This window comes from Eretmochelys imbricata, chromosome 2 (assembly GCF_965152235.1).
Source record: "Eretmochelys imbricata isolate rEreImb1 chromosome 2, rEreImb1.hap1, whole genome shotgun sequence".
Lineage (NCBI taxonomy): Eukaryota > Metazoa > Chordata > Testudines > Cheloniidae > Eretmochelys > Eretmochelys imbricata.
This window is the reverse complement of record NC_135573.1, coordinates 104,179,868-104,196,245: the sequence shown is the minus strand read 5'-3', so window position 1 is coordinate 104,196,245 and position 16,378 is coordinate 104,179,868. Positions and strand designations below refer to the sequence as shown.

General features: G+C 39.6%; 1 protein-coding gene across 1 annotated transcript in view; it reads right to left on the bottom strand.

Annotated features, from left to right (window-relative positions):
- Nucleotides 1–2,103: 2,103 nt before the first annotated feature.
- The window catches only part of CTDP1 (CTD phosphatase subunit 1), a 174,645-nt gene continuing 160,370 nt past the window's right edge, over nucleotides 2,104–16,378 (bottom strand). Inside the window, exon 13 of the mRNA XM_077810532.1 lies at nucleotides 2,104–3,126. Within this exon, the coding sequence (XP_077666658.1) occupies nucleotides 2,985–3,126 (142 nt within the window). The 3' untranslated portion in view covers nucleotides 2,104–2,984. The remainder of the gene's footprint in view (nucleotides 3,127–16,378) is intronic.

The following is a 16,378-nucleotide window of genomic DNA, read 5'->3' as shown; positions in this document are numbered from 1 at the left end:
CCACGGTATGCATCCGATGAAGTGAGCTGTAGCTCACGAAAGCTCATGCTCAAATAAATTGGTTAGTCTCTAAGGTGCCACAAGTACTCCTTTTCTTTGTACTCAGAGAGCATTTCAGTGGATAGGTCATTTTAGGCTTGGGCTGTATGAGGGATTGTATGATTGTCCATTTCTCAGAATGAGGATATTTTAAATGGTCAGAAGTTACTAATGAATCAAATGTTTTCCACAAAAACTCCTGGTTAAGAAAAATATTTTTTGGTGCTCCCCATTAGGAATACTGTCCTTGCATCTTGCTGTGGAAATGTAAGGCAAATAGAACTTGCAATCCCCCAAATGGTTCTATCCCACTTTGTCTCTGATGTGCTCCCCCAAAGAACGGATATTGGCATGGTTCAAAAGGTAAAAGCTAGAGTGGGCTTGATTGGAGAAACTAATGATGACTTCCCTTCAGATTCTATTTTCATTCATCTATTTCCTATCCAAAGCCATTATATCAATGTTCTCAATTCCCTCGTTACACATTAGGTCATCACTAAGACAGTGGCTACTCTGTCTGGGGTCTGTCAGAAAAGCTTGAATTGTGCTATTCTCATAGAGGAGACATTTTCTTAATTATTTTATGGAACAAAAACATTGAGTTCTGCTAGATTTCAGCTTTACTGGAATGGTAAGGTTTTAAATTCTATTTTGGTGATTAGCCTCATGTCCTTCATTGATATTTGCTCATGAAGAGTTCTAAGGCCCCTAGAGAGCAGCAAACAAACATTCTGAAAAGCAAGCAACGGGGAAATGGGGCTGACTGGAAGGAGAAGTCTATGAAAGGTTCTCACTTCCTCTCCAACAGCTGTCTGCAGAATGAAAAAGATTGAGACTTGCTGCTCTAAGGGATCATAGACAATTCAATATCTGGTGGTGATAAGATGGGGAAATATTTCCCAAATATATTACTTAGTTCAGAAAAAGGATGGAAATCAAGAGTGGAGGTTCCTAATCTGAAGAAAATGTAGCTCCCAAAATGCAGGGAGCCAGCTTTTAAAAAAAATGAGGCGGGGGGCGGGGGTGAGGGAAGGAATTCTTAGTTTTTATTAAAATAGCCCTGAACTGTGTTTCAAGTAGATCTTTTCTAGTGCCACTTTCCTACCTCTTCAGTCCCTTCAGTGACGTTACCTTTGCTGTAGAAGCATGGCAGAACAATGCATGGTAATGGAGATTTCACTCCTGTGCTGCAGCAACCACACTACAGCAAACTCTTAAGCAATGCTTAACTCTTAAGTGATGCTTAATCCATAAGAACAAACTGGCAATCTGCTCTGGAGCTGATGCAAAATCAATACGTGTATAATTAATCAGCACAATTCTCCCTTCACAATGACCTAATATATCAATTCAGTTACATACTCAGTATTTAAAAATTTAAAGACCGAAACCCAAGCCATATACATTAGAAGTCAGAACTGATTTGGTTTACTAGTCTGATAAGTATCAATACACTTCTCAGTCTGAAACCCAATAGCAGTAAGGGACCTAAAAATGAACAGAAGAATCAAAATGTTATTTCATACTAACACAGTTCCCACCAATGACCCACGGTGTGTTTTAAACATCCACTATATATATAATTTTAATATGGGAAGAAATGTGTTTCATCTGACATCAGAAAAAATTAGCTTTAGCATTTTAGCTCTTTCCCTCTCTGCAAATACTATTCAACATGCTTGGGCCTTCTATATTTTAATGGCAGTAAATATTTATATTATCTGAATCTTTTCCACAACGTGCGTAATTTTATACAGTATTTATGCATCTTTATAAAAATACTGAAAATATTTGAAAAAAGTAATAAAAGAATGCTCTTTTAGATAATCAAAATACAGATCTTCTGTTCAAATTATTTTGTAACTGTTCTATGTTAGCTTGGATAACAAGCACACTGTAAACTTGGACATTTGAGTATCTATCAAAAAACTAAAGTTTTGCTGTTGCTTCAGAGGATATTCACAATTTTCACAGAGAATAATGCAAAGGTGAGTAGTTTCTTGTGTGATGGAAGCAGGTGAAATATAGTCATTGATTTTTGCAACCCATGAAATGAAAACAGAATTTACAAAATGGATTTTTATTAAATGAAAGAAAATCTGTTTTGTGGGTCAAATATGAAATAGAATATACAAAAACTTTACATCCGATCTCCCAAAGAAATAAAATCCTATCTAGAATAAAGCAGCACGCATTTCTTTCAAGAACACAAATGGGTGAATAAGCTCCTTATGGCAGTACAGGATCACACAGTATGCTGTGCTAAAATTCCAGGTTACAGAGAAGCAAAGTTAAAAATTTAAGTGGTCTCCCTAAAGAGCCCGCTAGTCCACAAAGTAACTTAAGAGCATGAAATTAAGTCATTTTGGATTCTCTTAGAAGCCAGTGACAGGTAGGTCAAGTGCAGAGTTCACAAAGCTTGCATATTACATTCTCAGTTTCTATACAAATATAAATTGTTTATTTTAAAAATTCGTTTATATTTGATAGTATTTAATTGCGGAAAAAAGTACGACCAGATCATCAGGTTCCTGCTGTATTATTCAAGCAATTCCATCCTCTTTGCGGCCTCCTTTCCTTTGAAGCCGGTTACCAAAACCATACCTTGAGATATTTAAAAAAGTTACTGTATGTTAAATCATAAACCTTTTTACTACTGTCCTGGTGGTATATGAAGGTTCTACAGAGCTCATAACACGTCTTTGGCATAGTACACCAAGTCCCCCTTTAATACTTTTCCTTTTAAAAAAGCATATTTTCCTTTAGTAAAACACCTTAAAAACATCTATTTCTGATTTTGTAAAATAATGTGTCACCTCTTGTGTTGCTTTGCAAAATATACACACACGTTTTGGAAAAACCTCGAGTACTGACATAAGGGGCTTATTTGAAATCAGATCTGTTACAAGCAGTAAAACAGTTACAAATCTCCTCTCATAAGAATGTCACATGAAGTCATTCAATTCAGCTTCAAGTGCTGCTGCCATTTCATCTGCCTCTGAACTGCTCCCCTCCTCATCTTCGTTGCTGGACTCTTTACTGGATTCACTGGCAGCATCATCTTCATCCAGTTTACGCTTGTGACCCCTGTAAGCGTGGACAAAGAAAATACAAGAACACCATGATCTACTTGCCCATAACAATGGAAAACAGGCAGCTTAAGGTTTTTGAAGCTGTTATCAGATTTAGGCAAAAGATAAAACACCTGTTTCCTAACAAACAGAACTAGATCACAAACATTTGGTCTTGTAACCACTATTCTATACTGTAAACCTTGATACTGTAAACCTAGCTACTGTTAATTTATTATTCCTACTTTCTGAGCAACTAACAAATCAAAGTTTAAAGGACCAACTGAAAAAGTTGTTTTAATTTCCTTCCTTTCCTAGTCATGAAGGAAAAAAGTCTTTTCCCTATAATTTAAATACCAGCAATAAAATATTACTAAGGCAAATTTTCCAGGTAAGTTTTGGGTCTATCTTTTTGTCAAAATGAAATTCAAACTGAAAAGCAAAAATATTAATGAGGAGGCAAAAATAAATGAAATGCTGCTATATTAGCTGGTGCCTCATAGGAAATACAGAGCAATAGGTACAGATAAAAATAGCAAAGAACAAAACTGGAAATGAGAAGAATTTGAACTAAGATTAGAGACCTTACAAAACAATGAAGAACACCAGCAAAGCCAACAGTTTTATTGTATTTGATAATGTCCTGTAAACGTCTAGTCTAAACTAATTAGAAATAAGCCCCAAAAGGATGATCCCCTTTAAAATTTCTGAGAGGGGATTGCAAGCCTGCATCTTCAGTACTACTTCTGTTCGTAAAATGAAATGGGCCTGTTTTCCTGATCTTATTCAGGTACAGCTTAAAGAATGATGATGGAAACCTTGAAAGGTCAGATTTTGCCATTTTTGTCCAAAAACTCGTAAGATTTTGATGAGGTAGTTGAATTTAACTCTCAAACACTAAACCCTTGTCAGTCTCCTTAGCTCAGTTCTCATATAATGTACAGTACATGCATGAGATAGCATGAGGAGTAAGATAAGTTAACTTCTTCATGAGAACCCAAACCCAAAAACGTGACTGAATCAAAGGGAGCAAATAGCTGTAAAGAGAAGACTCAACCAATCCCCCCAAACAAAAGCTACCTTAAAAATAATAAATCACTTTTTTGTATCCTATATATAAAACCTGGGATACTAAACAGAAGGCAAATATCTTTGGACAGAGACAGCAAAGGCCTGTTAATGACAATTCACTAGATAGGAACAGTTCACCACTTCAGTGTCCTTTAGTAGACTCCTTTGGAGTAGCCAAAAAACCAGAGCACAACTCAAACCATTATAACTTTTCATTTTCCACCCTGTTGGGAGGAGCAGTACTTTTGAGCAAGAACACCAAGTTTGGGATGGAGAGAACTACCCTGGAACTGAATTTTCAGGATTGGCAAGGCTAGGCTAGAAGTCTTTTGGGACTGGCTATGGCTATATTCAGCAGAAGGAGAATCTTCACATTCTTTGGCCATTAATAGTATCACTGAACTCTGAAACTCTCCTAAGCTTTGCGAGGGGTCTTTCTATAACTGTCATTAGAAGGTAGGCATGCATGAACTGTCCCTACTCGTTAGCCAAAGGGAGAACATGCAAACTGCCACTGTATGTTTTTTCTCCTGTGCACAAGACAGGCAGCTCCTTCTTGTGGGGAAGTAATCCACCTTGATTTCCCAAGTCAAGGAAAAACCTGCTTTGCCAGTTTCTTGTTTACGGAGAACAGCTGAGAATACCTTCAAGAGATTCTCCGTCTACAAGAGAGTTATATTTTCTAGCAAGGCATGGAGATGTCAAGAGGCGTCTTTCTGCATATTGGCCAATTTATAAATTTGTGTGCTTCCCCACAAGAGGGTTGACCATGTTCCTCTTTCATGTAATAGCCAACTGCTTGTTTTGTCTGTTTGGATTAATACTGCTAGACTGCAAATTTTTGAGTCTCCAAAGAATTAAGCACAGTCTTTATAGGAGGTTGAAATGCATCCTAGATTCCTCAAAGAATCATGTTCCTGGATGTGAAAGCTCACCAAGGAAGCTCCTACACATCAACTGTGATACATCCATAATCAAAAGTATTTGGTTCTGAGGTCCACTTCTCTTGCCAAGAAGGAATTTGAGTCCATATAGATTATCCTCAGATGGCCACACCAGCAAAGGATAAAGCTGTGTGCGCTTCAGTATGTCTGGGCTTCAATGTATTGGAAATAAAGAACCTTAGAGATGCCATATCCCTGGTGGTAATGTGTACAATCTCATCAATAATCAAGACAGAGATGAACATGTACAGTGGGTTTCTCTTAAATTAAGAGCCCCCCACTTTTTTTTAACCATTAGGTAGGGTAATACTGGCCTGTGCATGTGTCCACAACACATAAAATGGTGAATAACTCTAGTTCAATTAATATTTATCTATCAGCAAAAAGGAAAAGAGACATTTATTCAGAGTGCCCACTGTACCTTCAAGAGTAGAGAGATGTAGTATACTGCAACAAGTACACTTTGAAAAACAATATTCTGAACTGTACATTCCAAAAACATATAGATATGAACAGACCGGGATATGAGCTTGTAAGCCTGTCAGAGATCCAGAGCAATGAAATTAGTATAATTTTTTTTGAGCAATTCAATGTATTCTTCCTTTGGAAAGAAGCTTCAGAAGTTCTCTGAAGTCCAGATCCTTTGACATGATGGAGTCTGTACATGAGATGTTGGTAACCTTTTAACTCCTCTTCCTTACCTTTTTTCAAGGAGGACGACAAGATAGGCTCACCTCAAATCTCAAAATAAAAACCTTAAGGGAAGTGGAGTGGGTTGTGTTACCTTATTTGTGCCTTGATCTTATACCAGTAGGACCAAAACACCTTTCCCCAGAAACACTGCTGGTGCATCACTGCCTGTTATCTCACTAGGAAGCTAGACTTCTTCTTTTGGGGAATGGGGCGTGGTGGTGATAATGGCACATGGAGGCATCCTGAGTTTTGAGGTTCAATTTTGGACCTAAACTCCAAATAAGGCTAAATGAAATGAGGTGAAAAGCTTTGCCCAGGACTGATCTGAATGCATCATTCTTGTAAATAACCCTGACCTTTTTGGGGGTGGGGGAAGGAGTGTATTGCAGTACCCTGGATACAGACTCATGCATAGTAAAAAAGGATTTCTCAGATGTATTAATCACCTCTACACAGCATTTATTAGCATACAATTAAGATGAGAAGCACTGTTACTAAAACTGCCCAATAGATACCTTTGAATATTTCCATTAAAAACTGTATAAACATGTGCAGGCAGGGTTTTGCTTGCTCACTTCACACTGATTTCAGCCTTTGAAGATACAGCTCTCTTTTGGTCATTACAGATATCTATTAGTTGAGCAAAGTGACTTGTAGAATTAGCTGTTTTTTGACACAGAATTCTATTCTACAAATTAATTTTCATGATGCTTTAAGGGATACTGCTGACATATTTCTTTCCCCCCCACTCGGTTGTACTGAACTGAGCCCTTGGAAACGTGGAAGATTAAATGCAATATATCCTGTCAGTTCTTATTCTGATGAAAAAAAGATAGAATGACAGCTCCACTCAGATGAATTTAGATTCGGAAACTTTCTAACTCACTGAAAAGAAACCTTCAAGGCAACTATCAATCTTCTGCTACAATGTAGGGAAATCCATTGAGAATATGTTTGTTCTCATTAAGACAAACACCTTTGACAAATTTGTGCTCTATAAACAGTACCTTTACAGCCATTCAAAAGCATTTAAATTAGTATTATGAAATCAAGCCAGAGCTAGTTTGGGTGGAGGAAAAGGGGCATCGATAAAATAATGTATTTTATATTTGTAAATTTAGACAATAGATATAACATTACTTGAATAATTTATAACCCTAAGAGAAAAGCAGCACATTCCCATGATGGCATAAAACAATCTGTTAACAAGCAGTTTGAAATGTATATTTTCCTCATGAATTCATGTCCACTCCTCGTTATTTTCAAATTCTATGCATTGCACTTTAAATGGAAGGTTTTTTAATTTCCTCTTAATGATAAAGAGAATGTATCAGCCTTATGCGTGCAGGGAATACAATTAGCTTGCCTTTTAAAGGTAACTTCTGTTTACTGTTAAACAATATGGAAGCATCAAATAAAAACAAAAACACTGACAGCCATAAACCATCTTGAACACTCATTTTTAAAAGTAATCTTCAATAAATATTTACTTAGCTAAGATTAACTGATTGCTGAATTTTTCCTTTAAACTCCAAATATTGACACAAAAATGAGTTTCAATAAAAAGTAAACTTCTAAAACTGCACAAATTCACTCCCCCACCCAGTAACTTCTAAAACTGGTTATATATTTATATGTAGTTTCATTTAAAAAAAATAAAAATAAGGCTGCTCTCTGTGTGGATCACACAAAAGCCCACAGATTAAATGGATTTAGCCTTCAACAAGAATCAATAGGGGCATTGCCAGCAGATCGAGGGATGTGATTGTTTCCCTCTATTCGACACTGGTGAGGCCTCATCTGGAGTACTGTGTCCAGTTTTGGGCCCCACACTACAAGAAGGATGTGGAAAAATTGGAAAGCATCCAGCAGAGGGCAACAAAAATGATTAGGGGACTGGAACACATGACTTATCAAGAGAGGCTGAGGGAACTGGGATTGTTTAGTCTGCAGAAGAGAAGAATGAGGTGGGATTTGATAGCTGCTCTTAACTACCTGAAAGTAGCTTCCAAAGAGGATGGATCTAGACCGTTCTCAGTGGTACCAGATGACAGAACAAGGAGTAATGGTCTCAAGTTGCAGTGGGGGAGGTTTAAGTTCGATATTAGGAAAAAAATTTTCACTAGGAGGGTGGTGAACCACTGGAATGGGTTACCTAGGGAGGTGGTGGAATCTCCTTCCTTTGAGGTTTTTAAGGTCAGGCTTGACAAAGCCCTGGATGGGATGATTTAGTCGGGGATTGGTCCTGCTTTGAGCAGGGGGATGGACTTCTGAGGTCCCTTCTAACCCTGATATTCTATGACTACTGAAAGCATGTGGTGAGAAAATTTTGCTTTGAATCTAACAGAGTTTGTTAAATTAAGCATCAGTAAGCATTTCTGATTATGACTCATTAATTGTACTCACATAAAAATCTCTCTTTGTAGTTAATACACTTGTTTTATCTAATCTAGTGTGTTTAAGATGAAGTGTCTGGATAACTATTTAAAATAATGAGCTGGCATATTATTCCCCTAAAGGAATAATTGGACTTAATATATTTGTACTGTCGAGAAAATGGTTGGGCACTACAGGACATACATTTCTGGGGGAAGATCTGGGACTGGGTGTGTGTTGGGGTTACCCTGCAGCATAACCAAGGCTAGTAAAAGCTAAGGTGTGGCTAGCTGGCTGCAGCACACAAACATAAGATTTACATGCTGGAGGCTGTTTGTGAACAGTCCAGGTTGGAGGCTACAGCAGCAAGGCATTGTAAAGGGCACCCCATGTTACAGGGTAGGGGTGACATAGCTAATCATTAGTCTGGAGTATAGCCCAGGTATGTCACACTCTTGTTTAAGGAAAAAAGTTTTTTAGGTTATGCTAATGCAAACATAACTATGACAAGCTCAGTCTTATTCTTGTTCATATTTAGATGCAAAACAGAAGTTCTGTGCTTCAGAATGGTTCTGCAGCTGTGGAACTGAAATCTTAAGGGAGTACTTTCCTCTTCAGGGTCAGCTGTGTAATGGCTATGGTTAGTTATCATGCTGTCTCTTGGACAGTTTAGAGGCCACTGAATATGTTATGTTCTGCCCTGAGCCAAATCTGGCACGTTACAGGATAGGATGCCTGGTCTCTGTCAATGCTGTCCAACCATTGTGTTTTTAGGTCTTCGGGCAGGAGGGGTCTCTTCCATCCTACTTTCACTTGGTCAAAGTCGAAGATGGTTCTCACAAGGAACTTGGTAGGCATTCGGAGCAGATAACCATAGCACCTTAGAGAGTGTTGGACAGCCATTTGAGAGTGGGACCTATTTAATTAGAAACAGATCTTGTCATTTGATGTGAATTGATGTTTTTGATCATTCAGAGATGCTTCATCTAAATGGTGTCCAACTTCTTTTCAATCTTGACAGTGAGAGGCTATATTTCAGTCCCATAGGTCTAAATACTGACCACCAATATATCCTCAGCTTCACCTCTCTATTTATCAGGGTGTTTATCACCTGCTAAGAAGCTAGTGCCTGCTATGTGTTTGAAATTGCTGATCTGAAAAATTTTGGTTTTACCCCCAATTTATTTTCAGGCTGACTTTTGCCGCTGATGTTTCCAGGACTAAGTGCCACAACTAGCTATACCATTGATTTGATAACTAGCACTACGTTGCCAGCAAAGTCAGCAACAGTGAGGTTCTCATCCTCAAGACATATGCCTAAAATGCATTTGCTCAAGGTGTGGTCAAGCAGGTAACCTAGGATGACACTGAAGACATTGGGGGCGGCAATACATTCTTGTCGAATTTGGAGGAAGGCAGTTCTTTTCCCATTTACGAGAACGGAGCTTGAGCAGTCATCACATGGGAGACAGAACATTAGCAGCTATGGGCCAACTGAACTCTGTTCAGGTGCGTGGAATCTGACTACACCTTCAAGTCTCTGTGAATGACTATTCTATTGTTTACCAGCAACCACAGAAATCTTGTAAGGAGCTGCACAAGCCCAAACAGAACAATAGGCTGACAGCTCTGAAGTGGAGTTGGCAGCTGGGCTGCAGGTCTCCAATACAACCCTACGCAACCAGGAAATGGAGGGAAAATGGCCAAGTCCCTTAGCCCAGAAGAGAACACTGCCCTCTGTGGCAGCTCCATAGGAATTACTGCAACATCAAAACTACAGTAGTCTCTGAGAGGTCTTGAAAGGGCAATTTAAAGGCTTGGTAGGGAGAAATTAATTTGCATGAGTTCACTGCCCCCCTTCATGGGTTACAAAGGTCCAGACCGTAGGCAACAGAGCAGATTTATAGCAGTCCTTTCTGTCACCAGATTAGTTTGCCTGGCATGAAGCTCCCGTATGTGGGAGTCAGAGGCTTCTCTGCCTCTCACTGCCATGTCACAGAGTCATGGGCTCAGCCCTTAATAATTATGAAAGACACTGAACTGATATCCTCCATATAGTACACCCCTGGACAGGCACAGTACAGGCAACAGCAGTGCAAGATTCCCCAAACTGCCCCAATCATGATTCTGAATTCTAATCTGGAAAGGCCACCTAAATCTCTATGTCCACACAGTCTATAGCCTTCAAATTGAATCTGTGCACAAGAGAGAGAATAGCAATGGTAAGCTTTGTAATATGATACCCAGTGCACTAGGAAAATGACTGAAGGCTTGTAGACACAGTTCTTTAGTCTGCACCACAGGGATGTAAATTTAAGTCTGCATTAGTGTGTCATATGCTAATTATCCTGTGTGGACCCTGCTGGCGCGCACTAAAAATTCTTTAGTGCACATTAATGTAGCCTTCCTTCACACAGTACTATATTAATGCTCACTACTCACTGGGGAACACTAAAGCATGCATAAGCAGGATTCACATAGGCTAGTTAGTGAACACCACACTAGCTAGGAATAAAATGTACACCCCTCTAAAGCACCATGTGAACAAGCCATGTATGAAAACAACTCATTTAGATAGCCCAGTCCTCATGCAGTAACATTTACCCTACAATCATTACTGAGCTGGCATGAATTAGAACAGATAAACTAGAAAATACCTTATTCTGTAACATAGTACAAATCCCCCACAGCTTAACACTTGGCTAATTGGATTAAAACTAATGAAGCACGGAGGCTTGAAAGGGATGTTGGCTGTACATGTTCTGGGTATTAACAGTTTTTTGATTATATTTTTTTAAGGACAAATTACATAATTAGCTACCAACCAGATATGCCGAAGTTTTCAATTATATTTTCTTGACATAAGATAAGTGACACCACCTTTCATGTATATTTAATGCAATTTTAGCTGCTAATCTACAACATCAACAAAGGCATGATATCATTCAATTAAAAGAAAAAACTCTGAACTTGTCACTTTTTTCCTCTTAAGCTCAACTAAGAATTCCTGCAGGACTGGAGAATGATATCCAAGAAAAACACACTGAGAATATTTACTGTATACTACTACGCCAGGCAGAATTTGATTTTTTTTTATATCATCAGTGAATAATATTGGTTTATTTTTAAGCAGTTATTTCAATTTATCAATTTTAAAATTTCAATTGTGCATAATTATGGGGTGGGGTCAGACAATAACTATTTAACAACACTAGAGATTGAGATTCAAAAAGTTAAATTATCAACATCACATGTCAAAATATGCAAAGTAAATATCCTTAAATCAAACACTAATAGATTCTCAAGCAGCATTTTTCTTATTTTGCCCATCTGTAAATTTCAATCATCATCAATGGAACTATTTTTCATCGGTTTGTGTATGGCAAGGTTAGATCTTTGCTATTAAGTCTCTTACTGTTCTGCATGTTTTTAATTTTAATGAATTTTAGAGAAAAAGTCCTGGAAGAAACACACTAATTTTAATTGACTGACAGTATCTATTTTTAAGTAGCATGACAGCCAAATGTGAGCAAACTAACTCTCTCAGGTAGCTGCACTTAAAACGGTTACAGCCAATATGCTTGCTTTGAAATTGAGAAGAAATCTTAGACATATGCATTTAATAGTGAGAAGTGTAAGGTTAGACATTTAGGGATTAATAACAAGAATTTTAGTTATAAGCTGGGGACGGATCAATTAGAAGTAACAGAGGAGGAGAAGGACCTTGGAGTATTGGTTGATCATAGGATGACTGTGAGCCGCCAATGTGATATGGCCGTGAAAAAAGCTAATGCGGTCTTGGGACGCATCAGGCGAGGTAATTCCAGTAGAGATAAGGAGGTTTTGGTACCATTATACAAGGCACTGGTGAGATCTCACCTGGAATACTGTGTGCAGTTCTGGTCTCCCATGTTTAAGAAGGATGAATTCAAACTGGAACAGGTACAGAGAAGGGCTACTAGGATGATCCGAGGAATAGAAAACCTGTCTTATGAAAGGTTTCAGAGTAACAGCCGTGTTAGTCTGTATTCGCAAAAAGAAAAGGAGTGCTTGTGGCACCTTAGAGACTAACCAATTTATTTGAGCATAAGCTTTCGTGAGCTACAGCTCACTTCACTCAAGGAGCTTGGCTTGTTTAGCCTAACCAAAAGAAGGTTGAGGGGAGATATGATTGCTCTCTATAAATATATCAGAGGGATAAATACTATGGAGGGAGAGGAATTATTTAAGCTCAGTACCAATGTGGACACAAGAAGAAATGGATATAAACTGGTCATTGGGAAGTTTAGACTTGAAATTAGATGAAGGTTTCTAACCATCAGAGGACTGAAGTTTTGGAATAGCCTTCCAAGGGAAGCAGTGGGTGCAAGAGACCTATCTGGCTTTAAGATTAGACTAGATAAGTTTATGGAGGAGATGGTATGATGGGATAACATGATTTTGGCAATTAATTGATCTTTAACTATTCATGGTAAATAGGCCCAATGGTCTGTCATGGGATGTTAGATGGGGTGGGATCTGAGTTACTAAAGAGAATTCTTTCCTGGGTGTCTGGCTGGTGAATCTTGCTCATAGGCTCAGGGTTTAGCTGATCGCCATATTTGGGGTCGGGAAGCAATTTTCCTCCAGGGCAGACTGGAAGAGGCCCTGGAGGTTTTTCGCCTTCCTCTGTAGCATGGGGCACGAGTCACTTGCTGGAGGATTCTCTGCTCCTTGAAGTCTTTAAACCACGATTTGAGGACTTCAATAGCTCAGACATCGGTGAGAAGTTTTTCGCAGGAGTGGGTGAGAGATTCTGTGGCCTGGGTTGTGCAGGAAGTTGGACTACATGATCATAATGGTCCCTTCTGACCTTAATATCTATGGATCTAACATTAAAAAAAATTATGAATACTGAAAGGTTTGTAATGTATGATTTTAATAAACAGTATTATGTTTTAAATATAAATTTTAAAATATAACATTTCAACACTAAGAACTTAGAAGGGAAACAGACTCCATTGAGTTTCATTGTCCAAGTTGGGAGACTTGCAAAAAGTAAGCAAAGAGCAAAGATATAACAAGTAAACTACATCTTTAAAATTCTACTTATATTTCTACTACCACTGATTAGTAGAAATATTTTAGTAAAGTTTTTACTTGTTCCTAACTGCTGCTTTTTATTTACTTTTTGCAATAATTAATGATATTAAGGTTAATGAAGTGTTCTCAACATACCATTTTGAAGTGGACAATACTCCTTTAAAAGGAAAATGCAAGAATGGTTGGTTTAGACCACAACATAAACACTTGGTATTACTTTGTAAAAAAAAAAAAACACCACAAAATTAGATATTCCTTTCCAATACACTGAACTCCACATTGTTCATCGGACATTTTCATAATGGAAATACAGGGATGCATTTGGGCATGTAATCTCTCAATCCTATTTTATACAAATACACACAAAGATCTATTCACCGTATCTGTGCACACATCTGCTCCTGTGATGAGCAAGCTGTTTTTATTTGAACTAATATCCTTATATGGCACAAGATAACATTCGGACAAAAAAATACATGGCAACCAAGCTGCTACTCTCTCCTTTAAAAACTACAACTGCCATTCCTTATTTGAACAAAATTATCTCTAACCATCTCTGCTCCACAAATATTACCTGTTAACTGGAGTCAGCTACTGGTGCAGTTGAAGCAGTGCTGAACACAAACTTAGGTGCAAGTTTAGACAAAGGCAGAGCATGTTTTTTTCCTGACGCAGGGAAGAAAGGTAAGCAGCAGGATACGGACCCTGGACTTCAGGAAAGCAGACTTCGACTCCCTCAGGGAACGGATGGCCAGGATCCCCTGGGGGACTAACTTGAAGGGGAAAGGAGTCCAGGAGAGCTGGCTGTATTTCAAGGAATCCCTGTTGAGGTTACAGGGACAAACCATCCCAATGAGTCGAAAGATTAGTAAATATGGCAGGCGACCAGCTTGGCTTAACGGTGAAATCCTAGCGGATCTTAAACATAAAAAAGAAGCTTACAAGAAGTGGAAGGTTGGACATATGACCAGGGAAGAGTATAAAAATATTGCTCGGGCATGTAGGAATGAAATCAGGAGGGCCAAATCGCACCTGGAGCTGCAGCTAGCGAGAGATGTCAAGAGTAACAAGAAGGGTTTCTTCAGGTATGTTGGCAACAAGAAGAAAGCCAAGGAAAGTGTGGGCCCCTTACTGAATGAGGGAGGCAACCTAGTGACAGAGGATGTGGAAAAAGCTAATGTACTCAATGCTTTTTTTGCCTCTGTTTTCACTAACAAGGTCAGCTCCCAGACTGCTACGCTGGGCATCACAAAATGGGGAAGAGATGGCCAGCCCTCTGTGGAGATAGAGGTGGTTAGGGACTATTTAGAAAAGCTGGACGTGCACAAGTCCATGGGGCCGGACGAGTTGCATCCGAGAGTGCTGAAGGAATTGGCGGCTGTGATTGCAGAGCCATTGGCCATTATCTTTGAAAACTCGTGGCGAACCGGGGAAGTCCCGGATGACTGGAAAAAGGCTAATGTAGTGCCAATCTTTAAAAAAGGGAAGAAGGAGGATCCTGGGAACTACAGGCCAGTCAGCCTCACCTCAGTCCCTGGAAAAATCATGGAGCAGGTCCTCAAAGAATCAATCTTGAAGTACTTGCATGAGAGGAAAGTGATCAGGAACAGCCAGCATGGATTCACCAAGGGAAGGTCATGCCTGACTAATCTAATCGCCTTTTATCATGAGATTACTGGTTCTGTGGATGAAGGGAAAGCAGTGGATGTATTGTTTCTTGACTTTAGCAAAGCTTTTGACACGGTCTCCCACAGTATTCTTGTCAGCAAGTTAAGGAAGTATGGGCTGGATGAATGCACTATAAGGTGGGTAGAAAGCTGGCTAGATTGTCGGGCTCAACGGGTAGTGATCAATGGCTCCATGTCTAGTTGGCAGCCGGTGTCAAGTGGAGTGCCCCAGGGGTCGGTCCTGGGGCCGGTTTTGTTCAATATCTTCATAAATGATCTGGAGGATGGTGTGGATTGCACTCTCAGCAAATTTGCGGACGATACTAAACTGGGAGGAGTGGTAGATACGCTGGAGGGGAGGGATAGGATACAGAAGGACCTAAACAAATTGGAGGATTGGGCCAAAAGAAATCTGATGAGGTTCAATAAGGATAAGTGCAGGGTCCTGCACTTAGGACGGAAGAATCCAATGCACCGCTACAGACTAGGGACCGAATGGCTAGGCAGCAGTTCTGCGGAAAAGGACCTAGGGGTGACAGTGGACGAGAAGCTGGATATGAGTCAGCAGTGTGCCCTTGTTGCCAAGAAGGCCAATGGCATTTTGGGATGTATAAGTAGGGGCATAGCGAGCAGATCGAGGGACGTGATCGTCCCCCTCTATTCGACATTGGTGAGGCCTCATCTGGAGTACTGTGTCCAGTTTTGGGCCCCACACTACAAGAAGGATGTGGATAAATTGGAGAGAGTCCAGCGAAGGGCAACAAAAATGATTAGGGGTCTAGAACACATGACTTATGAGGAGAGGCTGAGGGAGCTGGGATTGTTTAGCCTGCAGAAGAGAAGAATGAGGGGGGATTTGATAGCTGCTTTCAACTACCTGAAAGGGGGTTCCAAAGAGGATGGCTCTAGACTGTTCTCAATGGTAGCAGATGACAGAACGAGGAGTAATGGCCTCAAGTTGCAGTGGGGGAGGTTTAGATTGGATATTAGGAAAAACTTTTTCACTAAGAGGGTGGTGAAACACTGGAATGCGTTGCCTAGGGAGGTGGTGGAATCTCCTTCCTTGGAAGTTTTTAAGGTCAGGCTTGACAAAGCCCTGGCTGGGATGATTTAACTGGGAATTGGTCCTGCTTCGAGCAGGGGGTTGGACTAGATGACCTTCAGGGGTCCCTTCCAACCCTGATATTCTATGATTCTATGATTCTATGACACCAAACATGTTCTATCCTTGTCTATACTTGCAGCTAAGCAGTTCCTAGCACTAGTTCTGCTGAACCCACCGCTAATACCCATTTTTAGCAACAGATGATTTCCACAGTATAGGCAAGCCTCTGTGTATTAGCATAGACTAATGCATATTTTATAGTTTTCCTCTTGCTCTCTCTCAAAAGAGCTAATTACTAACCTACTAATTATGGAGCAATGGTAGAGCAAC